Here is a 26,693-nt window from a genome sequence, read left to right on the forward strand (position 1 = left end):
TTTTTTTTTTTTTTTTTTTTTTTTTTTTGGTACCAGGGATCAAACTGGAGTTCTTGCACTTGCAAGGCAAGTGGCAGAACCACTGAGCTAAATCCCCGGCCCTGCCTCTCTCTTTCTCTGATTTACAGATGGCTGCCCTCTTGTTCTGCCTTTGTAGTCTTTCCCCTGTGCGCACCTGTGTCCACTGTCTTTCTGTGTCCTTGTAGGGGCATCCAGCGTACTGAAGAGGGCCCATCTAACCACTCTATTCTTATTTGATACCGCTTTAAAGGTCCTGGCTTCAGGTATAGCCACATTTACAATCACCAGGGATTGAATTCCTTCAACATGAGAATTTTGAGGGGACACAGCCCATGATCTCATAGACCTCCAGATTCCTGTGGTTTAAATGCCATGTTTTAAGCCAGTTTCATAAGATTTGTAAGTGTAAACTTGGGAAACTCTGGAAGAATGGGGATGAAGCCAGTGGACAGCATGTTGGTGTTGCTGCTGTCCTCTCTTGGCCCAGTGTGTTTTTACTGTTGCGCTGCCCTTTGCTTTTCTCTCTAACATCATCTGCACTTCAGGCGTCTTTACGTGGCCCCTGTCACCACCATTTTCCTACTGTTGCATTGCTAATAATTGTATGAGTGTCCCGGGGACTCCATTAGCAGATTAAAACACTGGGTGGCTTAAGCAACAGAGATTTATTACCACATCTGGAGGTGAGGAATCCAAAATCAAGATATTGGCAGAGCTGATTCCATCCAAGGGCTGTGAGCCCATCTGGCCTCAGGCACCTTTCCTGACACACGGTTACCCTCAAGCATTCCTCGGCTTGTACCTGGCAGTGCCGCCTGTGTCTTCACACTGCCGTAGCTCTTTGCATGCCTGTCTCTGTGTCCAAATTCCCGTTTGTAAGGATACCAGTTACGCTGGGTTTGGGCCCACTGTAACCACCCCATCCAAACCTGATCATCCGGCCGGGGATTTAGCTCTAGTGGTTCCGCTGCCTGCCTCACAAGGGCAAGGGCCAGAGCTTGATCCCTGGCACCAAAACTAAATAAATAAATAACTAGCTTCTACTCAAACCTGATCATCTGCCAAGACCATGTTTCCATAACAGGTCACATTCACAAGCACTGTGAGAGAGGACCTTGGCATCTGCTGGGGAGACACCACTCAGCACCTAACCGCTGTGGGTCCCGGTCTTTGACATGGGGAATGGTGTCTCCTGGTTGGAAGACCCGCCTGTCCTCCACCTCTTCTGCCACTGGCTGCTGGGTGATGAGGATACAGCAGCAGGAAGGTAGAGGGCAAGAGTGTGGGTCAGGCAGGAGTGTGGCTGCCGGTACACTACAGACCTCCTGGGTCCCGGTCCCTTTCTGGTGGAGGAAGGCTGTCAAGAGCAGTTACACTCAGGGCCGCTGTAAGCAGGAACCAAGATAATGTCCTGACTCCTGAGCCATGGGCCTGGCGTGGGGATCTCAGCAATTCATGGTTGGTCCCATCGTCCTGGTCTCGGAGCCCCCAGGGCCACTGTAGAGCAGTCTCCATGCTGCCTACATCACCAGTTTGTGTGCGAAGATGAAATGACATCAGAAAACTACAGGAGCAACTTTTAGTCACTCACAGGCATTACGGTTTCTCTAGATGACTAGACTATCAGGGGGTTTGGTTTTGTTTTTAATATGAGAAGCCAAAGGTGGTTCTGAGATTTGTTTGTTTGTTTGTTTGTTTTCTTTTGGTACCAGGGATCAAACTCAGGTCCTTGTGCTTGTGAAACAGGCAGTGGAACCACTGAGCTAAATCCCCGGCCCTATCTGAGAATAACACTTTTGTTCATGTTTTCGTCAATGTTCCTTTAGGAATGCTTCCCACAAGTGGAACTAAAGGGTTTAAAGATCATTTGGACTTTTTATGGGCTTCTATGCTGTGCTTCCAAAAGGGCTAAGCAAACCTCCTGTCACGCCCACTGGCTTGTGGGTGCATGGTGTAGGCAACTCGACGCCCGGAGTACTCTGGGACTTGGCCTCTTTGTAGCGTGCCAGCCTCAGCGTTCCCTGCCTGTTTTTGTTTAAGGCATGTTGGGCCTCAGACAATCTCGTTATGGGAAACAGATCTGTGAACATGTAATTACACCCCAAACAAGTGCCAAAACAGAGGTCTGGACAGCAAGTTACTAAAGCCCAGAAGGGTCTGTGCAAAGAGAGCTAAACTGGGATGGGGTACGCTGGAGGTGAAAGCGGGACTAAGAGGGGGCTTTGGAGGGGAGGTGGCACTAAGCGGGGTCTCCGGGGTGGGGGATTTGTGAGGCTGAGGGCACAGTGTCGAGGGTGGCAGCAGTCCCCATAGGCTGGGCTCCGGGTATGCTGGAGGGAGGCCGTCCCAGCCCCTGCAGAGCCAGGCAGAACCTCTGGGCAGAAACAGTACGACCGGTACTGTGCCACACACGTCCAAGTGTTTTCTCCCTTGACCCTCCCAGAACTGATTGGTCCACTTTCCCAGGTGCTTGCATCCTTTCCAATGTAAGGGACGGCTGGGGAATTGACCAGGCACTGCCCTTGAAAAGCAGGCAGGAGCCCTCTGTGGCCGAGAGGACAGACCTTGAGGACTGCCGGTTAGGGGCGTTCCTGTTAGGAGCTATGTGGCCTTTGGCCAGGAGCATCACTTCTCCCTGCCTCAGTTTCCCCACCTGTAAAATGGAGTGTATCACCCCTGTCCTGTAAGGAGGACTCGATGAGATCATGGACGTAGAGCGGAGAGCAGTGTGCCTGGCACCGACCACCCAGAATGCCGTCAGTCTGGCTCTTGGCTTCCAGAAGAGATGTGTCAACGTGGGCTGGATGGGCGTCTCCAGGTCCTTGGGGTTCCATGAGGCTGCACTGCATCTGACATTTGGGGAGCCCTGCTGGCAGGGCAGCACCCTCACCTGTTGTAAACACACGCACTTTGGGCCATGGCAGAAGTACCCTGTTCCTCTAGTGCCCAACCCCACCCACCTGCGGTCTCATGACGGAGTCCATGTGGATGTTGACAGTGGATTCCTGTTACACCGATTAATCCAAAGAGCACTGCAGGACCCCCACCCCCGTGCCTCACACCACCACCTCTGAGCACGGGCTGCGGCTCCCAAGGCTCTAACGTGCACAAACAGCTGCCAAGAAAAGGATCTTTCTGTTCCTCGTCTGCTCGCGGCTGAGGGCAGACCCTTCCCAACAGAGTTCTTTTTGTTTGGTCTTTTTCCTCCTCAAGACAGAACTCTGGCTCAGAGCAATGAGACCTTGGTTCCGGCCAGCTCCAACCCAGACTGACCCTGTGACTTCAGGCTACTCGTTGACCTTTGGGAGCCTCAGCTCCTTCACCCATGAATCGCTTTGAGAATTAAATACCTGATATGGTGTCAGGACTTGAGAGCCCAGTACACACTGGCTGAAACGGTGCCTCAAGAACGAGCTGGGCTGGGACATTGCCGCTCAAATTCCGGCACCAGTACGCATGCGTCTTACAGTTTGGAGCCAGCCCCTCAGCCCCTCCCAACCTTAGTCCCCGCTCACCCGTGAAGTGGGTCCGTCGTACCATCTTCGCAGGAGCACTGAGGGGATTGACTGTGAAGGAGATGTGGGTGTAAAGCTCGGTCCTGCACTACATGTCGTCACCATATCAGGGCACAGGTTCTAAGTCAGCAGCCCGCAACCTTCAACTGGCACAAGCGCGTCTGTTCGGACCCCACTGTGGCGGTGTCTGTTGTGATTATCATTGTGATTTGTCAACACGTTAAAACTAGGACATCGGGCATGAAAATCAGAGTTTCTACCACCGCTCCTGCGTGGCCCCAGCCAGCCAGCCCCCAAGAGTTGGGAGACTTGGGACAGAAGTGTCCCACGCAGCTAATGGCAGTGCTGCAAGCCTGGACTACGCTCTGCCTCTCCTGCCTTGGCTGACATTCCTTCTTAATGAGCTGGGAGCTAGGTTTGAGTTGAGAATTCTAGGACTTCTGGGCCAGAAAGTGGTAGCGTGGACAATACCTGCTCCTCTCCCCCTTCCACCCCCGGCTCCATCCCACCCCACAGCGAGCCCAGGACACCCTAACCTACGTGTTGGCACTCTGGCCACTCAACCCCAGAGCAGCTGACCTCTTGCATGGCTCTGACTTAAGTGACACTTGTCTGTCTGAGAACTGAAGGCTTGGCACCACCTGGGGAAGGAATTTGAGGGCCTCAGATACACAGGGTGTGGTTTAGGGTGGGGGGTAGTGTTCTGGATGTCCTTGGTCCCTCCACCCTCTTTAGACATAGACATCCTTGGGTGGGCTGCTCTCTAGGAGGGGCCGAGCAGGGAGGAAGTGTGAGGTCTAGGACAGGACACCTCAGAGGGAGGGTACGAGGGGTCCCTCAATCCCTCAGTCCCCACCACTGCCTTGCTCACAGCTGGCTGCCCCTTATTTACCCACCTGGCTGGAATTGGGAACTGTCCGTGTGTCACCTGGTAGAGCCTCCAGCACAAGCCTTTCAGGCCACTATGGCCATGAGGGGCTGGCCAAGCTGTTGGAGTCCTGAGCCCTCTGGTCATCCTTGAACCTTAGCCCACAGCCTTCATGAATTGGGGAAAGAGAGGCCCGGCCTGGTGCTGTTTTGTCTCCAGAAGTCTCCTCGAGTTTTGCCCAGTTGTGACATTCCTCTGTGAGCCGCCCCTAAATTCCTCAGGGGTGGTGGCCAGGACAAAACCCTGATTACCTCAGAAATAAGTAGTGAAGTTTGGAAAGCATTCCGAGTTGGTTAGGAGACGTGAGGTGGATGGCTGAGGGGTTATTTTCTTGCCTGGGTTTTTGCACTCGAATATTCTCTTTTCTTTTGTGTACACGAAGTTATTTTCTTGTGGAGATGGCTTGCCCGTGACTGTGTCCTGGAGAAGGGCCAAATCTATCCTCCAGGGAGGACAGCCCTCTCTCTATTTGACATCTTTATTGAGGAATTTCTCAAATATAACAGAAAATGACACCAGAGGGAATTGGAACCATGATGAGATCTTGCCCAACCCCAAATGGCTGCTTTTAGCTGCGTAATTACTTGAAATAGCAGTAGTTCTGTTTGAAAAATATTATTCCAAACTCCACGCAATTGGACAGCAGAGCAATATTTAGGCTAATAGAATAAGATTTTTTTCATCTTAAATTAAAACCAGCAATGGATAATTTTTTCCTGTCTCCACAAAGCGAGGCTCCTTTTCCTCTAAAGCCATTTAGTTCACTTTAGCCAGATGGTTTCTTCGACCTTGATCTTTACCTTGACTTACTGAGAAATATGTTTCTTGAGTTGCTCCGTTTGACTCGCCTCTCAGCATTTTTTCACTCTGTCAAAGAGAAGTCATCTGTAGCCAGGTTCAGCAGAGTTGAGCGACTCACCATACTGCTCAAGTCCTGCGGGCATTTATGGGATCTATGTCCAGCCTTGGGCTCAGACCTTTCTGCCTAGGTGAGCTGGGGACGCTTTGGTCAGGTCCCTGCATGTTACAGCTGCCCACAAGTCTGTGTCTGTGTCCCCTTTTGGGTCCTCGGAACACCCACAGTTGGAAGCCAGGAGTATCCTCTTTTTACAAATGAGGAAACTGAGGCTCGGAGAGGAAAAATGACCTACTCGAGGTAACAGCGGCCAGGAAGAAATAGCCTGAGACCAGAGCCCAGGCCTGTGATGTTGCCAGCTCACGCCGCTGACCTGCTGCCCTGCCCCTATCTTCCATCCAGACCGTGCTACGTCCTCAGGAGCACTGGGTCACCAGATGATGGTTCCCAGGGTCCCTCAGGCCAGGGCCCTGCAGCCTCTTCCCCTCCCCTGTTCCCCACAACCTTCTCCTGGCGTGGACCCAGTGAGCCCTGCGGCTTTTAAGACCCAGTTCACATCGTCCATTGCCTTGAGTCTGTGGCTGCGCCATGCTGTGCACCTCCACTGTGGCCCTGCATTGTCCCCTTCTTCCCCTGCAAGCAGAACTCACCTGTGCCTCCTCCTGTCTTCCTGCCTGTCCTCCAGAGCCTAGCACGGTATCAGACACATCATGAGCGTTTACGTGCGTCTCTGTAGCACAGATGGACGGAAGGGTCCGTAAAAGTGCTCCCTTGCCGGGAAAAGCTTCACCCAGGTCGGTGAGGAAGACGGAGGCATTCCCAGCTGCAGTGGGAAGTAAAGGCACGAAATCAGGGGTGGTTTTGGTACTTTCCACCTGCCTTTCTCTGTTTGTTTACCGAAAATGTCAGTCTGAGCATCGGCCATGTGCCAGACAGCAAAGTGCTGAAGATCCATACCATGGGGTCAAAACCTGAAGCTGTTCCCACACTGTGGGACTTGCAGAGTGAGAAGCAGCAGCCTATGTGTGCACATACGAGGCAGTCAAGTCCTTTCAGTCAGCCACATCCACTGAAAACAGTAAAACAATGAATAAAGTGCTGGAGGGAGGCGGCCGCCTCCGATTGGTGGGCTTCCAGTTGCTATCGCCGCTTAAAACCATTTTTATAAGTGTCATAAAACACGTGTCTACTCTCCTCGTGCGTCTGTGGGTCAGAAATTCAGACAGGGCCCAGCAGGAACGGCTGGTCTCTGCTCCACGGTGTCTGGGCCCTCGTCTGGAAGACACCAAGCTTGGGCGACCCGATGGCCAGGGGCTGGACTCGTCCTGGCTTCTGCCCAGTGGTTGATGTTGGCGGATGGCCAGAGCCCTCCAGGGTTGCCTTGGAGTCAGTCTTTCTGAACGGGCCGGTTCGAGCTTCTCCACAGAAGGGTAGCGGGGTCCCAGCAGAGTAGGACCAAGTGTGTGGAACCGTTACCGTCGGCCTTAGAAGTCACTTCTTTGAAGCTACCCACGAAGGCAGTTACGAAGGTTCCCCCAGATGTAGGGGAGGAGACACAGGCAGGAGCCGCAGGGGAGGAGAAAGAGCTGTTTGAATATCAAGGGACAGGCATGTGTGTGGCCCTGAGATGGTGACAAGCCAGGTGAGTTTAGGGACTGCCATCGTGCCTGGAGTATGGGGTGTGAGGCAGAGGTAGCGGGGAGTCCAGGTCGCGGGGGGCCTTACAGACACCGAGAAGGGGTTTGGATTGGATTGTAAGTTAACTGGGAAGCTGTGGGACATTCAGACCAGGGGTTGGCGCGTTCTCATTGACAATTTAATTTGAAAACAACTCCTGGCTGCCACGGAGAAAATGCTTTACGGGGAATAAGAAATAGGGTGGTTTGAGCAGGGAGACCGCTGCAGTGGCCTGGGTCAGAGATATTAGTAGCTCAGTGCAGGTGACAGTGGGGGAGGTGATAGTTGAACTCAGAATATGTTTTGAGAACAGCCAGGACGCACTCCTGCTGGATGAGCTGTCAGGGGCAGGGAGGCTGAGGACCAAAATGGACCTCTGGATGTTTGCCGGGTTTCTGTGTGGCTGTCTCAGCACAGCCAGGATCCAGGCGCAGGACCGAGGAGTCAGTTTGGCCAAATTCAACAGGCATCCAGAAGGAACTGACATCAAGTTCAGGGGCCTTTGGCATAGTCAGACCTAGGGGAATTGTGGAAGTTGTTAGCTTTTTTATGCCTTTGAAAACCACCCGCAAAGAGACCCTGATATTCATTCATTTTATAAAGATTTCCCAATCTCCTGCCCTATACCTTGCCCGTGATGGGGGCAGGCAATTTGAAGAGGGCGCCATGTTTCCTGCCATCTGCCTGCTCGGGGCCCTGAACCCATCACTTACTATGTGGGCTCCGGCAAGTGATTAGCTTCTCTGGGCCTCTGGAGCCTCTTCTGGAAGGTGGGGCCAGTGGCCCTGCTTAGTTGCCAGGGAAGAGGCAGAAGCCAAATGAGCCCTAACAAGGGCTCCGCCAGTGAGAAATAGCTAATCATCATGTATTCCTGATGTGCAGTCACAGCTCTTTTTAAAGAAAATGTCTTTCTTTATTTTTTTTTCAATACTAGGGATTGAACCCAGGGTCCTCACACTAAGTTACATCCTTAGCCCTGTTTTAAATTTTGAGACAGGGTCTCACTAAGTTACCCAGGCTGGACTCAAATGTGTGATCCTCCTGCCTCAGCCTCCCAGAGCGCTGGGATTACAGGTGTGTGCCGACATACCATACACCCAGCTATGTGTTTTTGAGCTGGCCAAGATGCAGGTGATGAGGCTAAAGGCTGAGTTTGACTTGCTCCTTGCGTCTCACACCACGCTCCTAACCCCTGGCCAGGAATCCGCCCCCTCCTCGTGGGGTCCTTGCAGTGGCCCTTGTGTTCCTCCTTCCCTGGGCTTCCGCTTCCGCTCTGACCTGGCTCCTGCCGCCTCACCCCACAGTGTCTCCGTTTCGGTTTCTGCAACCTGGGAATAGCCCCTCTCTGTTAGGACCAAGTGAGGAGATGGAAGTGCAGGTGCCGCCCAGGGCCGCCAGATGGAAGGCAGCGGGGAGGAGCTGGAGGGCGCGGGGCTGGGGGGGGGCTCCCGGCAAGGCCCAGAGCCCAGCTGCAAGGGGGAGGAGTCACCCGGATGCCCAGTGGTGGCCGCCCCGATGAAAGGGCCTGCTGCCCCCCCAGCGCACAGCTGGGGACAACGTGCTGCTCCCTGGAAGCCCAGCCACAGCCCCAGTGGCCTCTGTTTATTTGTCTTCATACTTCAACAGCGCGAATGCGTTTCTTACCAGGAACAAAATGCTGACCATTTTAATGTAAAATTAAACAGCTTCAGACAGTCAGTCCGGTGTATGTAAACACCAGTGTTTTCCAAGGTGAGGCGAAGAGGCCGCTGCCTGTGCTCTTCTTGCCCACCGCCCCACTGCTACCCGTTCTCGGCCCACCTCCGGGTGATCAGACCCCGCTGGCTGCAGGGATCTGCTATCACGGTGCAAGCAGGACTCGGGCCCAGTCCCATCTGGCTTTGCACAGCCGCTAATTTGCTGAAATTCCTTGGCCTGGGAAAAAGAAACTCACAGGACAATGTTCTGCATCTTTACAGATGAACTTGCCCTCTTCACATCACTGCAAAATCAGACTGTGCAGGCCGGGCCAGCTCAGAATGGGGCCTGGGGATGTCAGGGTGCAGAGAGCCCAGGGAGGTGCCGGGGTGAAGGGGCAACGGGTGGCGTCAGGCTCGTCGGCTCTTGACTTGCTGAGGGACTCCAAAGGCCTTGCCCCTTTGTGCCTCAGTTTCCACTTCCCAAGAGAAATAAGGGGAGTGGGCTCCAAACAACAGTTTTCAGATTTTGTGCCGTTTAATGACAGCACCCTCTTTTTCTTCAAGAACCATGCAGTGCTGACACTGCGCTGGCTGAGAGGGAGGCAGGCCTGGTGGGGATTGGAGCCCTGCTCGCAGGGAACCTGGCCCTGGCCCTGCAAAGTCCCTGGCACCCCAGGAGCGTGGAGTGAACCGTTAGCTAGAGGCTTGTGCCCCCACATCTTGTGACTTGGCCGCGTGACGTCCTTTTGATTTGGCCTCAGGCACAGTGGCCAGCCCTTTTCTGTGTCCTCAAGACATGGTCCCTGTCCACCTCTCTCCCTTCACTTCTCAGGGCTAAAACCTACAGGTCCTGAACAGCGCTCCTTTCCCTGACCACCTTGCCCTCTGCTCTCACAGCCGCCCTCCTGGGCTCACACCTGCCTGTGCTGCTGCTGGAATCAGCTTCCCAGCCTGAGCCGACAGTCCTCACCTCCACTTGCCCTCAGGTCTTTGCCGGGTGTCGGCCCTGGAGAAAGCCCTGAGCTGCACACGCACACCCAGGGGCTCCCTATGGAGATCTGCTGGTGTGGGTCCCCCCGGCCACGTCTCAAGGCCAGGATCCTTGGGTCTCTGTTCTAAGTGCGGGAAGAATGGGGACTTGGGAATCCGCCATACTGGCCTCGATGCCTGACTCCCTCCCTAGCTGGTGGTTTGGGGCACTCTCTCTGCTGTCACTTTTCCTGCTGGAAAGGAGCTGTGCCAAAATGGTGGGTGTCTCTGTGGTTGCACAGTAGCCACAGTGGGCACCAGGAGCACAGGGGTCCTTCATCCCATCCCCCCCACTCCTGGAAGTGTGTTCAGGTAGCGGTTGCGTCACCATCCAAGGTGGGAGTATTTCTTTGGGGTCTCTGCTGTCCTTCCCCTGAGTTTAAATCTTTTCTCACTCCACCTCGTGCCAACCCCACCTTTGCATGGGTCTTGATTTGGTGGCTTAGGGAAGAAGTCCTGCTCTGTCCTGGACAGAGAATACAAGTCCATAAACAGCAAAGAAAAACACCCCGCTGGGAACGAAGGCAGGCCAGCAGCAGATGCTTGCCTTCATCGTCTGTTCCCGTTTGCAGTCCCTGTGCCAAGGGCTGGGTCAGAACTCCGAGGAATAAACAAGAAGTGTCTTGAGAAGCCTCTGTAAAAATACTCTGCTACCAAAACATATGCCCAAACCAGACATGGTGGTGTGGACCTGAAAAGGGGCATTCGCAAGAGATGAGGGGTCTCAGTCTCAAGTCCGGCACCCTCCTGCCAACACTCTTGCTTGTCTTGGAGCAGTGGGCCCCGGACAGCATTTGGGGTCAGCATGGACGCACACAGGACAGGCCTTGGTGGTTTCTATGGCCGTTAGCCAGCCCTGAGCATCAGCCTGCTCCAACACCCCTCCCTGTCACCCACCTCGTCCCAGCCACATGCAGCTAGAAATAGACTGCTGGCAGAGATGCCCTGTGCCCAGCTGGACTCTTCATTTGTGGGAAGTGGGCATCTGCATGGCTGCTTGGTCTGGAGTCTTGTGTGGCCTGCCAGGTGCTGACTCCGTGACAAGGACAGGATCCCACAGGCCAGCTTGCTGCTGCCACCACCTCCACTTCATCTGCCAGCCCCCAAGGGGTCAGATTCCAGGGAGCAGCCATTGGTGGAGGCCCCTGAGTGTCATCTCCTGGGGTCCCTGTGGCCAGTGGGGAGTCTGACTTCCTCCCTCTGGGACGACCCCAGGATCTGTCCCCTGCCTGCCACTCTAGCCTGTCCTTAGGCCTCTGCTGCTCCTGGGGTCTTACACATCCTGCTCCTTCTGCCTTAGAGACCCTTCACCCCTTGCCTTCCCTGGCACTGCACGCGTGGGCACACACACACACGCACACGCACACACACACCCCTCCCCCTCTTCCCCTGCACTAGAATCAGACAGAGTTGCAAGTGTCTGTTTACTTATCCATCTTCCACACATAAAATAATTACACAAAACCTCTCAGAGAAATCAAGAGTGAAGACAGAGTCGATCCCCCATCATCTCCTGCCTCTGCAGATGAACAGTTCTCACATCCCTGTGTTTGGGTCCAGTACAGTCCAGGCGCAGGCACAACTCTGCGTGGCCACAATCATCACACCGACACGTGTGCTGCTCCCCAGTGTGCTGCCATCGGAACTCACACTGTTGATGCAGAGCCGAGGGGCAGGATATGGGGACCCAGCCGCCACTGGGTGCTACTTCTGCTGTGACCGTCTGGTGAGGACAGCAGAAGTGCCCAGGAGAAATGATTCGTCACATGGCCAACACCTTGCCGTGCGCCCTACGTCCCCATCTCTGCCGGCTCAGGGCTCCTGAGATTACCCCTGGGAGCTCCTGGACACATGGAAAAATACTCCCACCATGGCACCCTGTGTGTGACCGATACCAGGTGTGTATGCAGGGAGGCAGGGGTAGAGGTCCCCAGGTGGGGTTGGAGGTGGGGCAAGAGAGGGCATTTTATCGGGCAGGGACAGTGCAGACAAAGCCAAGAGGTGGGTGAGCTCGGCCAGATTGCGGATGGCCACCAGGGTGGGTGGTCTCTGGTCAGCACAGCCAGGCTTACCCAGTGTTTGCTGGCCCAAGACCTACAGGGTTAGGGATGCCAGGGCCTCTTCATGCTCCAGCCTGGCTCCGACCCCTCCTTCTACACCCTCAAGGCCGGATGCTTCTCCAGCTCCCTGGACGGACAGACTGATGCATATGCACGTACGCACACGTGACCCCACATCTCACTGTAGATGCGCCGGTCCCTGGCTGGCCGCAAGCCCCGCCACCCCTTGCTTCTCACACACGCCCACTGCTCAGCCAGCATCCTCCATGCCTCCCTGTCCCCCCAAAGGGCTGTTCCCTGAGCTCGAGCCTTGGCCTCCCCTTCATAGGGGCCTGGTGTCCCCAGTGCAGACCAGCTGGGAAAGGCCACCACAGCAGAGGCCCTGTGCATGCAACACACCTGGACAGGGACGTCAGTTGGGAGCGTGCAGGTGGACAGGGCTGCAGAGGGAGTGAGGCGAGGGCAGCGCTGAGCCCTGGGGTCCCCCTTCTGCAAATCTGCAGCAGGTGATTCCTGAAAGGGAAGGGCTGCAGCTGCCTGGAGTGCCCTTCTCGGGACCTGTGAGCGGGGACACAACAACAAAAAAGAAACACAACACGTGTTGGTGGTGGTAGTTGTGTCTGGTGTGGGATTATTGACCCTTTTGTTGCCCTGCTGTTTTTCAAAATTCCTTATAAGTTCAAATTTTTAATAAAACAGTTTTATCAGACAAGTGATGGGGATCCATGGTAGCTAGTGTTTGTTTGTTTTTGAGACAGGGTCTCGCTATGGAGTTCAAGCTGGCCTCAGAATCACAGCAATCCTCCTGCCTCAGCCTTCCAAGTGCTGGGATTATAGGTTTGTGCCACTGTACCCAGCTAGTAGCTAGGTTCTTCAGGGAGGAATACCAGGGACAGGAGCGAGCCCCAGGGAAGGAAGTAGGCATGTCTCCCCTCCCAGGTGCCAGCTAAGCTGTGGAGCGGGGAAGGAAGCAGCTCCCATATCACGAGCCAGCTCAGGGCCACACAGGACATGGGCTGGGTGTGCAGCTGTCACCTCGCGAAGACCCCTCAGGTGGGGACCTGTGTGCAAGGAGAGAGTGCTTAGCAGGAAGGAGCCACCGCCCGCAGCAGCCTGCAAGGCCTGGATCTTACGCTCGCCAGCTTTAGGAGGAAGGAGATGCCAGTGGGGAGAAATCAGCTCTGAATGCGCAGCAGTCAGAGGCTGGGGGCAAATTGGCACCTGGCAGGGCAGACTGGACGGAGGACCTGATCAGACTGTGTCTCCGTGCCGTGGGGAGCCCGGGCCCTCCTCAGGGAAGACAGTGTTTCTTAGGAGGAGCAGGACCCGCCTCCTTTCTTACCCCCACGTCTTCCACAGCCCCACAGGTGCCCAGGCTGCTCACTCAGCCTCTGCCCAAGCAACGCCCCTTGCCCTGGGCACCTCGCTTTGCTTCCACAACTTGTTTCTTTGCCTTTCCTCCTTCCCCTGCTCCAGTCCTTCTTTCTTTTCCTCATCAAAGGAAATTTTTCAAAACTCCAGAGCTTCCCACAGATGCTGTCCAGGAGTGCATTCCCAGGTGAGCTGTCAGGGGCCTGCAGGGAGGAAAGCAGGCTGGCTGCTCCCATCCTGGCCCTGTCACCTACCAGGGGACCCGGCAGGCTAAGGCTGGTGGGGGACTGTGGGGAGCTTGCTGTGCCCAGTGCAGAGGGCGGTGCTCTCGGGTCATGGTTTCTTCCTGTCTCCCGTGGCCCCCTCCTGCCTGCAGTTAGAGACTAGCAGGAAAGCAGGGGCAGGGACAGGCAGGTGACACAGAGCTCTCCTGTGCATGGGGTCTCAGGCCCCACCCAGCTCCTGGGTGCACAGACCTGCAAGGATGCCTGTGCTCAAGACAGGCACGGCTCCTCCCTCCCCTGTGTGGGAGAGGTAGAGAGAGAGTCACAAGGAAAATGCAGGTGTCTGGAAAGGGCTCTGAAGGAAGCAGGGTGGGTGACCTGAGGGGTGGTGGCCTAGAGAGTCTCTGGGGACATGACCTGTGAGCTGAGGCCCGGAGGAGGAGCCAGGTGCACCAAAGTGGGGAGAAGACACCCAGGCAGAGGCACAGGGCCCTGGACCAGGACTGGACAGGCCTGGTCAGGGACAGTGGGGACGCAGCCAGAGTGGTCCCAGCAGTGGCCAGGGAAGGGCATGCGTGTCCCTGGGGGCCTTTCAGGCAGCACAGCTAGCCAGGTGCCTGGGACAAGGCAGAAGCAGGGAGGCTGGGGAGAGGCACCTGGGGTTCCGGTGGCAGGTGGTGCTAACAGGACTGGGGCAGCTGAGGCGATCCATGTGGGGAGGGAGAAGCCGAGTGGAGATCCAGTACCAGGTGTCTGGGCCCGAGGGACTCCAGGTGGCGCAGCCATTAGCAGAGACAGGAGCTGTCCTGCGCTCGTGGGAGGTGGGGCAGGTGTTCGGCTCAGGCTCTGACAGCTTAGTGGGGTCTACTGCAGGCACCTTGTCGGCCTCTGAGTTCAGGGCCGGCGGAGTGGGCAGGCTGGAGGTTTGGGATCTCCTTGGAGCAGAGTGTACACGAGAAAAGGTGGAACCCAGCCTCCCTCTGTGCCCTGCCCCTGCCTGAGCGCCCAGTGCCAGGCTGGTCCTGCCGCTTTGTAGGAGGCGGTGTACACGGAATGGGAGAAAGCATTGTCTTCCCACTCTGTATCCGATAGCGTTCTAGCATCTGAGATGTAGGAAGAACTCTTGCGACTCGAGACAACCCAAAATAGGCAAAATATTCGACTTGACTTTGCTGCAGAGATGATACAAAGATAACCAGCACGCATAGGAGAAGGTGTGCCCCCATGGGCAGTGGAGGAGGTGCAGACCAAAGCCAGTGAGACTTCAGCTTCCCACCCCTAGGGTGACTGCGCAAAGAACACAAAAGGAAATAACAGGCATTGCCCAGAGGTAGGGAGCTGGAATCCTCATTCTTTGCCAGTGCGAAGGTAAAGTTCTGTGGCCTGTGGAGAAAGCTGGACAGTTTCCCAAAAGGTGAGACTCAGTCCTACCTTACCATCTCGCCTTAGCATTCTTAGGTATATATCCAAAGGAATTAAAAACATCCACAGAAAAACATGTACATAGCATGTTTCATAGCATATTCATAGCATTATCATAATAGCAAAAAAGTAGGAACAATCCATATGTCTGTCAACTAGAGAATGGCTAAACAAAATAGTGTATGCTGTACGTGCGGCGGAACATTAGACGGCCGTAAAAAAGAATGGATTTCTGACACGTGCTGCAACATGGCTGAAGCTTGCAAACATTATGCCCCGTGAAAGAGGCTGGACACAAAGGACAGCATAATGCCGTGCGGTATTCTGTGCATAGTTCTCTGGGCGCTCCAGAGTAAGCAGACCTGCAGAGACAGAAAGTAGCTTGGTGGTGGCCAGGGGCTGGAGGAATTGGAATTGAGTGAAAATAGACAGGGCTGCCTTTGAGAATGAGGGAAATGTTCTGGAACTGCTAATTATGGTCATACAACATAGTGTACTAAAAACTGCTCAGGTGATGACTGTGCTATGTAAATTATATCTCAACAACAACAAAGTGGTGACATCTAAGAGATAGCACGTGAAGAGCGTGAGGAAGCTGGCCCACACCCTCCGGGCAGACCACACGCAGTTGTGTCCAGTTCTGGGCTCTGTCAGGCACCTCAGGAAGCTGGGGTCCCCTGGGGCGGGGAGTAGGCGGCCTGCAGCTAAATCAGAAAGGAGGTGGCTTAGGGAGCCCCGCAGCCCAGGCGGCTGAGTTCTCCGCTCTGATGTGGCTGCTGTCACATTCCCAGGCTGGAGAGACTGTGCTGCTGCACGAGGCCCCGCCTGTGAGCCTTTTGTCCCGCAGCTGCAGGAGCTCTGGGTGGTTTGGGAACCAGGCACTATGCTGAGCACCCCACCGCCTTCGACTGCCTCCTTCGATTCCGAGACACGGGAGGAAGCCCAGGCCTCGGGTGGCGAAGCGGCCACAGAGCAGTTTCTCGCAGAGCCTTGGACCCCATCTGGCACAGCCGGTGGGAAAGGGGCCAGGTCCCGCAGGCCGTGGTCACAGGGTCGCGCCACATGGACTGTCCTAATGAGGAGTGGCCAGTGCCGCGTGCCAGCAGCAAATCCCCGTGCTTAGCAACCTTGAACAGCAGGGGCATCAGGGCAGCAGCTGGGGCCAGAGGGCTGGCTCCGATGAGCGGGCGCGGTGGGCAGCCTTGAAGGGCCCCGTCTCCCCTGGGCTGCTGGGGGTCCAAGTGTCAGAGTGGCCTTCAGGTCCGGAATGCTGACCCCTTGGGTGCCTCATCGCCCAGCCTGCTCTTCACTCGGACCCAGGCCCGGCCCCTGGACTGCAGACAGCCGAGCTGCTGGGGCATCAGGAGCCCCCACTGACGCCCACTCAGGCAGCAGCAAGTCCTTGGGGACTCTGGTCATGCCTCCACCTTTGCCAGAGCTCTTGACAGCTCAAGGAATGTTCCGGATCCGGCAGAACCCTGGCCCCAAAGCTGTAAGACCTGTGTGTATTTTACCCGAAATCGAATCCATCTGGTTCTCATTTATTTACACTTAACTCATCAAATGCAATTTTGCAAGAGCCACTCACTCCTCACTCGATGGCCAAGAGGCTTTTCTGAGTAGGCCGCCTTCCAAGGCGAGCCAGGGGAGGGCCCGGCGCAGCCTGGGGCCAGGTGGGAGTGCTCAGTGTTGGAGGTTGAGTTGGGTCGGAGGACTCCTCTGCCCCGGTTCCCACCCTGGGCAGGGGCTGGGACAGCAAGGCCAGCACAAGTAGGCTCCTGGTAGCCACAGAGATTCGGGTGGGGTCCGAGCAGAACACAGAGTCTCTGTTTCAAATCATAAAGCATTCAAAGGAAACAAAGCAACCAAGGCTGGATCCAGAAGTATTTCTGAGTTATAAATAACCTCCAACCTGGATTCTTGGTCCAAAGCAGGACAAACAGGCAGCTTTTAATAAAAACAAACACCAGCATCTTGGGCCAAAACGCAGCCCTTGTAGGCACAGCATACCACAGGCCTCACGGACGCAGAGCCACCTACAGACTCTGAGAAACAACCCTGCCAGCTTGCCAGCCGCAGCGCAGGGGGCACAGCCCCAAGGGGATCCTCCCGCAGCTGGCAGGGTGGGGTGGGGCACCTGTGCCTTCGGGGAAAGCGCCCCCACCCAGTGCCAGACCAGGACGCTACAGAGTGAGGCGAGGGCGGCCTGATGCCCGAGGAGCAGCCAGGACTTGATCTCTGGTGTCGAGGGTCCGTGTCCCATCCCGACAGCCGCTCCCCCACCCCGCCCCCACCCGAAAGGGTCCGGATGCGGGGTGGAGGCCGGAAGACCAGTGTACAACTGAAAGTGCACTTGAAAGAAGGGAGAACGTTCGCCCACAGGTGCCAGTTGGTGCCTGCCAGGGTGACAGGGCTGGTCCTGCGCCCTCCCAGAGCTGGGCCTTCAGCGTCCTCTGCTCTCTGCATCGCCCTTCAGCCTCGCTGCCTGTTGCAATGATTTCCAGCTCTGTAGCTCTGTCCCCAAGCCAAAGGGCTCCCTGCCTTCTGGGAACCTTCCACTGTGACTGTAAATAAAGATGAAGGCCCCTGAGCTGTGGACAGGACTCAGAGGCGGGGCACACCCCTCCCCGCTGGGAGCCTGCTCCGGGGTCCTGGATCCTGGATTGGAACGGGCGGGTCCAAGCCCTCCCTGCGTGCAGGCTCAGTGCAGCCCGAGCCTCGTGCTTGGTGACACCGCTGTTTATAGGCTACGCAGCCCGGCCCACTCCTCCCACCAGCCTGTGCTTCGAGCACCTTGTCCTCCTCCAGACCCCGTTCACAAATCTCCCTGCACAACTAGGCCCAGGGCCCGTGTCACCTGCTCCAGGAAGCCTCCCTTCCCTGTGCTCTGGTCACTGTGCTTGGGGTGGGTGGGGGCTTCACCAGTCACGTAGGCGCTCAGGCCATGTGTGGACTGGCAGAGCAGGTGCCTGAGCCCTGAACTGGAGCCTGGCAGCAATGAGTGGGGTCCCACGAGGTCATCGGTGCACCTGCACACGCACCTCGGGGCCTGGGCACAGCCGCCACCCGGCCCGCTGGTGCACAGAACAGGGTCACTCGGAGGGCTCCCAGGAGGGCAGACTTGGCCCCTGACAAACAGACCATCCTGCAGACAGCCCTGGACATGGCCCACAGGCCGCAGGGCAGGGCAGAACCCCTCCCAGGTGTGGGCTCCCTGCTTGCCATGGGGCACCGCCAGAACGGAATGTGCTAAGTTCCAGGGTCGGTGGAGCAGAGTGCTGGGCTCGCCCCGCTCCTACAGACAGCTTGGAGCTGTTTCCCACGTGAACCCAGTCTGTCCTCGCCACGGGGGACCGTGGCTGACAGCCCTCACGCTGGGCCCCTTGGGGGCTGGAGACTTGGGGTACAGGATGTCTACCCCACTCCAGGGGTGGGGGCCAGGCCCGCGTTTGGACACCGTGGAGAGAGGATGAGGGGCAGCCCCCTCTCCCCGACTGCTTAATCCCAGGTTTATTGCTTGGGAGTGAGGAAAGGGCAGTGTTTACTCGGCCTTGCATTTGTTTCAAATTATTCATCGGCGTTGGGGAGTTGTTGTTCCCCGCTCGAGTCAACAGCCCTGTCCGTGGCCCAACCACCCTGCCAGGTCACTGAGGGCTTGTGGACGTGGGACATCAACTGCCCTTGGGTTCCTGGCCTTGGGTAAGGTTCGGTGTGTGGCCTGCTGCTGTGTGGCACCCAGATCTAGCACTCAGGGCTTCCGCTCTGTGCCGTGTGCCTCACCACTAAACCTTTCCTCGGGTAGACTGAGGGCCAAAGGGACAGAGGCTGCGTCCCGGGACCAGCTGTCAGTCAGGCCTCGTCAGGTGCCACGCAGGACACGGGCCTCACAGTTGCCGTGACAGAGATGGGACTGACTAGGGCGGCTGGCTGCAGCTGGGGTTCACGGAGCACACACTCGTGCCACGTCCAGCGTAGCAAACACTGTGGACCCGGACCTTGGGTTGGAACCGCCTTCCTCTGAGCCACTGTGCGGCTGTGCTCAGTCCCCTTTGGCTTTTCCAGCATCCTCCTCCACATATCCGTGAGTAACAGTCTGTCACCCGGGCGCATCCTAAACTCTCCGGCCTTATTAGCTTCGTGGTGTTGAGAGGGTGAGGAGGACACCACGTCTGCCCTGAGCTGTGCACAGTCCAGCGCCTGCGGAGCAGATGCTGCCCCCAGCGAAGGTGACATTGGCGTAGAACCTGCCAGGAGCCCTCAGCAAGACTTAGAGGAGAAGGATATTCAGAGCCGTAACCCCTGTCCCTCCTTCCGGCTTCCTGGGTCAGATCCTGCAGCTGCTCTCAGGGAGAGCCCCCTTTCCGTATGAGCAACAGCCACTGGTGGCTCTCAGAGCCCAGAGCTGTACCTCCCTCCTCCAGCTGCCGCACACTCCCGTCGGAGCTCTCCAGAGAATAACGAAGCGCCTCAACTTGGGCCTCAGAGGCAGCTGTGGGCCCCGGGGTTGGAGAGGGGATGCTGTCCTGAGCCTCTGATAGGAACCAGCTGCTGGGACCCAGAGTGGAGCTGTCACCTGGCCCAGCACAGGTCACTCGACCTGCCTCTAACCTTCCCATATCCTTCGGGTCCCCACAGCAAATGGAACTATATGACATCCTCAGTGTCAAAGCGCATGCATGCTTTGTATGCACGTGCATGAGAGAGAGAGAGAGAGAGTGTGTGTGTGTGTGTGTGTGTGTGTGTGTGTGTGTGTGTGTGTGTGTGTTGGGGATGAGCTAGAGCAGCCAGTAGCTCATGTTGCCTTTGTGGTTTTATATATTTGCCTATTAAAATGACAATATAGCCATGGGACATTAAGGTTTAAGAAGCCCTTCTTTCATTAAACAAACTGACAGAGTAGGGGGTTATGACTTGGGTAATTGAAACATGCTGTTCTGTTTAGGACCAGAGCTCCATAAAGACTCTCTGCAGCCAGCATACCCTTTGTGCCAGCAGCCAGAAACCAGTCAGCCCCTGGGTCCAGCTCTCCCTCCCGGGGAGCGGGAAAGACTCTTGGCAGTCTTCCTGGCGGGCCTGGCAGCCAGAGGTCAGGGCTTTTCAAATCCTCCCCACCTGCTAGGCTTTTGAAATCCATCTGCAGGGCCCAGGGCCTCAGTGCAGCACAGGCTGCTCTGGTCCCCAGCTCCCCGTGGCTCTGGGGTCCCGTGCTGCTGGCTGAGACCCAAAATGGACTAAAGAAGGGCAGTGGGCTGTGGCTGGTGAGGCTCTGTGTGGTGGGGGAGACGGCATGGGCTGCTCTTTCTTCCCAGAGAAAGGGGGTCTGATGGTGTTGGGAAGAGCCCCACTTTGGAAGTCAGTCCCCCAGGCTTGAATCCTGCCTCTGCCACTTGCCACTAGTGGGACCTTGGATGAGTGACTTTGTCTCTCTCTGCCTGGGTTTCCTCATCTATAAATGAACTAATACCAGGATCTGTCAGGGTTTCTGTGAAGACTCAAGGACTTAACTTCAAGGGAAGTTGCTTAGAACTGCACAGAGCGCACAGGAAGCAGCCAGGGTGAGCCAACATTACTGCTGCTGGAACTGGCCATTGCCGTGGAGTCACTGAGGAGGACCGTCGTGGAGCATCACCACGGAGTACTGTGAAGTACTTCTGTGGAGTCCCGCCACGGAGTATGTCCACGGAGTACATCCAGGGAGTGCTTCTGTGGAGTGCCAGCTGAGGGTACCTTGGAGTATTTCTGGGTACGGTGTGGAGTACTTAGGATATCTGTGGAACGCCGCTGCAGAACACCACCAAGCCCTGTGCAGTACTCCTGTGGAGCACCCCCAGAGTACCTCCCCGGAGTACCACTGTAGCACAGTACCACGGAGGCCTCCCTCAGCGCAGTCTGCAGAAGCTCCACCTGCGTCTCACCGGTCCCGCTGTGACTCCTCCCTTCTTTATCTTCCCGCAGATGTGGATGAGTGTCAGGACAACAATGGCGGCTGCCAGCAGCTCTGTGTCAACGCCATGGGCAGCTACGAGTGTCAGTGCCACGGCGGCTTTTTTCTCAGCGACAACCAGCACACCTGTATCCACCGCTCCAACGGTGAGTAGGCCAGTGCTCAGGAATGCCTGGAAACTCCTGCCTGCTGCATTCCAGTCCCTCAGGGTCTGGCAGGGGTCTCAGGGTGGCCTGAACGGTTTCTGCTATTGGTTCTGCGTGGAAATCCTCCCGGCTCCTCCTCTCGCTAGCTGCACCAGGCCGTTGGTGTTTCTCGTGTTTCTGTGTGGAGGCGAGGTGGCGCCGCAGGTAGCAGAGGTGACCGGGAGCTGTCTGCCTTTCTGGCGTGGGCTGGCCGTGGCCAGGAAGAGAGGAGCCCCGTTCCTCTTGTCCCCTCTCTAGGGAGGCTTGAGGTTTCCCCGGGTCGCGTGCCACCCTCTTCTCTCCACTGTCTCCTGCATGCTCACGGGTTACCGTCCGGCTGAGGTCCTGGAGGTCTGGAGGCCAAGAGTGCCGCGGCAGGCCTGCCTCAGGACGTGCAAAGAGACGGGGGCAGACAGGGCCGGGGCAGAGCCTGCCACAGCTGAGCCCTACAGACGAAGGCACTCGAGGCTGGGACATCGGGCACAGCTGGACTTGGAGAAGGCCCAGGCAGAGGACACAGCACTTACGAAGGTTCCAGGCCTTCTCTTGCCTAAGATGAGGTCTGGAGTCCTAGGGTGGGGCTGTGCTGTGCAGCAGTGCACTTGGCCTGGCTGATCCAGGTAAGCCAAGGACAGTGTGCCCCTCTCCCACCACTGACCCTTGATAAGGAGATTGAAGGGTCAGGCCCTCTAGCATGTGGGCCCAGGAGGGGTTCGTGCTGGAAGGTGGGGAGCAAAGAGGACACACGGCCTGGATCGGTGGGACGCTCACCGGCTGGGCTGCTCCTCAGGCAGCTGACTTGTCCACAGAATGGGGACCATGGTGTTGACTGAGCAGAGTGATGCATGGGAAGGTGGGCTGGGTACAGCGTGCTGGCACCCAGTGTGGCCCCAGGAGGCTGTGAATGGGACTTTGCAGGGCTTCCATCTGGGTTTTGTTTTTGTTTTTTAATTAGAAAACAGTTCCTGAGAGAGTAAAGGCAAAAACGCTTGAGAAGTACAAAGCTCAGGGTCAAAAAGCAGAGCTGCATGAATAGGCCACAGAATTCACATTGTTTGTTCCAGCGGTTTCTCCACAGGCAAGTCCGGCCTGCTGATCCCTGGCCCCGCAGAGTCCCCAGAAGGACACAAAGGCTGTGTCTCCAGGGCACCTGCTGAGCTCATAGCATGTGGACCCCACAGCCACCCCTCAGAGGTGCTCTGGGCGGGCGGGAGGACACTCTGATCCCCCTAAGCTTCCACCAGGAGGTGGCAGAAGGCGGAAGTGAGGGCCCTGGGCCCCAGCAGGGCCACTTGAGAACCCATGCACAGGGACGAGTAGAGCAGGGGTGTGTGCGGCGGGCAGAGGACCTCGCAGAGCCACCGCTGCCAGTGCTGTGACATCCCCAAGGCCGGGCCTTGGAGCCTCTTTTCTGCCAGACCCACACCGAGTCTCTGAGAGGAGCCCCTTTCCCGAGGCAGGCCCTGGGACAGGTGAGGGCCCTGGCCGGAAGGAGGACATGCAGGAAGGGACAACACGACGTAAGAGGACAGCTGTGGACTGTTTATCGCTGCGTCCCAGTTGGGCTTGTCAGTATCTGCTGGGCTGAGGAGATGGCGGATCTTGGTGTCCGCCACAGAAGTGACTTGGGAAAGGGGACAGCAGGAGTGGCAGCAGCTCCCTGCCCAGGCACGGGCCTGAGTGCCCCACAGTCCACTCAGCCTCTCGGCCACCCTTGAGGGGGCCAGGCGAGAACCTCCTCCTGGGCAAGGGGGCTCGGCAGGCTGGAGAGCAGAGTCAGGTGGCAGCCCAGGCATACTGTCTGTGGGGCTTCTGCTGAGAAGGTGATGATCTTACAGGGAAAGAAACAGGCAGCAGAACACAGTGGCCAGGGCGGAGGGCCCGCAAAGAGGCCGAGGGTACAGGAGCCCAGTGATGAGAAAGAGGAGCGTGGAGCCGTCTGTGGGGTTCGGAATGCAAGGCAGGGTTGTGCCAAGGCCCCAGGGTAGAAAGGTACTAGCGATGCGTGAAAAGCAGAACAAGGGCAGAACCCAGGATGCGGGGGACTTGAGAGGGTTTGGTGTGGAGGGCAGCAGTGAGAGGCTGGGGAAGCAGAGGTAGGAAACAATCCTGGGGGGTTTCTCGGGGGAGTTGAGGACTTCCAGGAGCTGGGATTGTGCTCTGGTGGTGGTGTTCGGCACATGGTCACGCCACTCAGATGTCCCCAGCGCTGGACCCTGGGGCGTGCACACAGGCACGTGCACCCATGTGTGGTGTGTCTGTGTGTGCATGTGTGTGTGAGTGTGGGTTCTGTTAGGCGTGGAGCCCAGGTGTATTCTAGCCATATCCCAGTGGGTCTCACTAAGTTGCCTAAGGACTTGAACTTTGGACCCTCATGCCTCAGCCTCCCGAAGTGCTGGGAATATAGGTGTGTGTGCCATGCCCGGCCAGATCTGATTTTTAGCTGAAATCAGAAATCCATACCTCATCAAAATACAGATGTGGGGGCCTCCGTATGGGTCTACATTAATGGGCACATCAGTAAAGAAGTCCCTTCTCTCCTTAGTGTTTTTGGGTGGAATCGTCCAGTTTTTAAATCTGGGCAACAAACCCCATGTGAAAAGCAGCATAGGACGCCTCAGCATTTGAAGGGTCACACAGGCTGTGTGGAAGGCCCAGAGGGACAGGATGGATGCACAGGACAAGGACCAACTGCTCAGTAATTCTCTGGTGGGAACAGACCTGGGGCCTAAGCAGGTCATCCTCCCCTCCAGCCCTCCATCTGTTGCGACTTCAGAGCCTGCCTGCTTGTTTTGCACCCAAATAACATCTGATTCCAATGGATCCAGAGCTCTTTGGCAAATTAGATTCCCCCTGCCCCCCGACTTCCAGCTCCTGCCCAGCTCTCCGGAGCCTCCTGGAGCTAGGGAGTGGGGGGGAAACATGCAGACTGTTTTTGATTAGGGGGACCGGATGTGTAAGAAGGGTCAGCCAGGGTCAGTCCAGGCTCCTGGCCAAGAAACGACGCCAGTACAGACCCTGGCCTAGTCGGGGTGGGGAGTGTTGGGTCCCCAGCTCCAGCTCTCCCGTGTCCCTGGCCACAGTCCTGCCTCTCTGGGTCTGCGGCTGTAAAGGGGTCCAGTACACCTTCTGGGCAGGGGAGGGGTCCATGGGGGAAGCTTCAAAGCAGTCAAGTGCAGGACCTGCTCTACAGGAAAGGACAGACATAGGCAGCCCTGGCTTTGGGCCTGGATCTGGGACACAACCGGGCGCTCCCTGTCCCTGACATTGGCACCTGGCCTATTCCTCTGCTCAGCAAAAGACACTGGTTCTGGCTCACACTCACCTCGTGCTCAGCCCCAGCCTACAACTGCTGGCTGCTCTCTGGCCACAGCCCTGAGCCCTGCTGCCCTTGCTCAGCTGTATTGCCTGACGCCTATGGCCAGCACCTTCTTGCTCTCTCCCTCCTTTTCATGCCCCAAGAGAGCATTGCTCCCTGATGAACTTTGCTCTTTTCTCCCAGTGAAGACGCCTTTCCTTTCCTTCTGTCTGACCAGCATCGAGTCGGATTGAAAAGGTCTCTGAGAGGCTGGGCCTTCCCGGCTGTGGGAGCGTGGCCCGCCCGTGGATGCCTTCATGCAATCCTACCCCAGGGCGCAGCTGGCCTGTGAAGCTTTCAGTCTAGAAAGAGACAGATTGCTAAGGAAGGGCCCAAGATTTCCTGTCGTCAGGAGCTGGGGAGAAGTGCGTGGGGCCCCTGTGGCATTGGTCGTCTCATCTGAACAGTGACGGCAGAGCCCCGAGTGCTGGCCATGTCCTCGTCACTGGTGCGGGATCACTGCTTGCACCGGCCCTGTCCTGGCCACCAGGTGGCCAATGGGCTGTGGTTAGAGACACTCCGACCCTCAGACAGGACCCTGTCCTGAAGGGCTGTGCTCTGCACCCTCACAGCTCCCTGCTGTGGCCCAGCCTACCATTCCCACAGCGGTGAGAAGCAGTAAAGCTCAGCCTGGGGGACCTTGGTCTTGCTTTCTTTGTTTGTTTGCTTTTTCCTTTTGAGACATTTTGTCTCAGTATGCTGCCCAGCCTGGCCTTGAACTCAGGCTGAAGACGGGGGACCTTGGTCTTGCTTTCTTTGTTTGTTTGTTTGTTTTTTCCTTTTGAGACATTTTGTCTCAGTATGCTGCCCAGCCTGGCCTTGAACTCAGGCTGAAGTGGTCCTCCCAGTAGATGGAACCTAGGCAGGGCACTCCTTGTGGGACTTCGTGTCCACAGAGCTCCAGATGGCATCGAGAGTGATGCTGGCTCCCGCCAGATTCCAAGGTGGGGCCCGGAGCCGGGTGACCGTGAGGGTGATGGATAGAGCTGTGTGCACTGCTGCCGAGCGCTCCCCACACGCTGCTTTGCTGCATCCTCCCCACAGCCACCTTCCAGCGCAGAAACCAAGGCACTGGGAGGTGGGGAACTTGTGCAGGGTTGCAGGTGGCACCAGGGACCACACTCTCCTGTCTCGCCACAGGGCCTGGGCCCCTGACCACCTGCTGGTGCAGAGGGCAGACAGTGAGCAAGGCACCTCGGCCCTGCGACCCCATAGTGGGCCAGGGGCGGTGACACAGCAGATCCCTTCCTGACCGGCACTACCCGAAGTTTTGGTCCTCAGAGCACCTCTATAGCACCCAGAGCCTCAGAAGCCATTTTCCAAAATGTCTCGCAAACTTTCCCTCTCTCTTCAGAACAACCTCAGTTGTCCTGGCCTCCTTTTTTGCCACAATTTGGGTTTTTTGTTATGAATTCAGTTAGAGAGATGCCACCCTTCTTAGGGACAGCAAACCTTTGTTAAAGTTTGTCCCCGTGCTGAAGCCCCCCAGCCCTCTGGGCCTGAGGTGAACGTTTCTCTTCTGATGCCGCTACTGCTAGCTGTCATACACTGCTGTCTCACAGCGGGTCTTGCTCTGGAAGGTGGCAGCCCTGGTTTCCAGCAACATCCAGGTCACAGTCTGAGGCACCCTGGGCCTGTGGGTAGCTGTTGGCCATTTCCCCTGATTTCTGAAAATGTAGCTATGCTCTGCATGATTGGGTTGTCTGAAGACTGTTTCTAATTAAATTAGACTTAGCTGTCACGCTTATTAAACCCATGTATGAGTCGGGCATATGAAACATACCTGTAGTCCCAGCACTTTGGGAGGCTGAGGCAGGGGGATCCCAACTTCTAGTCCAGTCTAGGCAACTTAGCAAGACACTGTCTCAAACTTTAAAACATAATAATTTTAAAGAACGGCAGGGAATGCGAAGGCCCTAGATTCAGTCCTTAGTATAGAGGAGTGGTGGGGGAGCCACGTATGAAGTATTTTGAGAATCTTTTCATTTTATCCGTGAGTTAGTAAGGAGAAATATAACTCCAAGTGTAACTGGAGACAGTAAGAAATGAAACTTCTTTGTTTTGAAATAATTATGGGCCGCGAGAAGCTGCAAAAGTGACAGAGAAGCCCCCCACCCTTCACCCTGCGTTCCTTGATGGCCTAACCGCCGGTAGCAAATCCGCAGCACACGCGTGCCCCAGCCAGCGGCTTCCTGTCGTTCGCCATCGCTGTGACGCCACGTTTCTTGGCTGTGGTACCGCAGCCGGGAGGTCGGCACTGGTGCTGTGTGTGTGTCTGCTTCTGTGCCCTTTCTTACGTGTGGAGCCCCATAGCTACATTTTAAGAGTAAATGACTGCCGGCTCTTTCCGGGCCTGTGAGGAGCACGTTTCCTCCGCCCGGGGAGGACTGCGCCATCTAGCGTCCGCCAGCAAGCCTTCGAGAG

At 56.5% G+C, this 26,693-nt stretch overlaps 1 protein-coding gene across 1 annotated transcript in view; it reads left to right on the forward strand.

Moving 5' to 3' along the window:
* Positions 1–26,693, forward strand: part of Scube1 (signal peptide, CUB domain and EGF like domain containing 1) — a 105,454-nt gene that overhangs the window by 17,307 nt on the left and 61,454 nt on the right. The window contains exon 4 of the mRNA XM_010634380.2: positions 20,738–20,872. Within this exon, the coding sequence (XP_010632682.1) occupies positions 20,738–20,872 (135 nt within the window). The remainder of the gene's footprint in view (positions 1–20,737; positions 20,873–26,693) is intronic.

The sequence above is a fragment of the Fukomys damarensis genome, unplaced genomic scaffold, assembly GCF_012274545.1.
Source record: "Fukomys damarensis isolate Sample0158 unplaced genomic scaffold, DMR_v1.0_HiC HiC_scaffold_19, whole genome shotgun sequence".
Taxonomy (NCBI): Eukaryota; Metazoa; Chordata; class Mammalia; order Rodentia; family Bathyergidae; genus Fukomys; species Fukomys damarensis.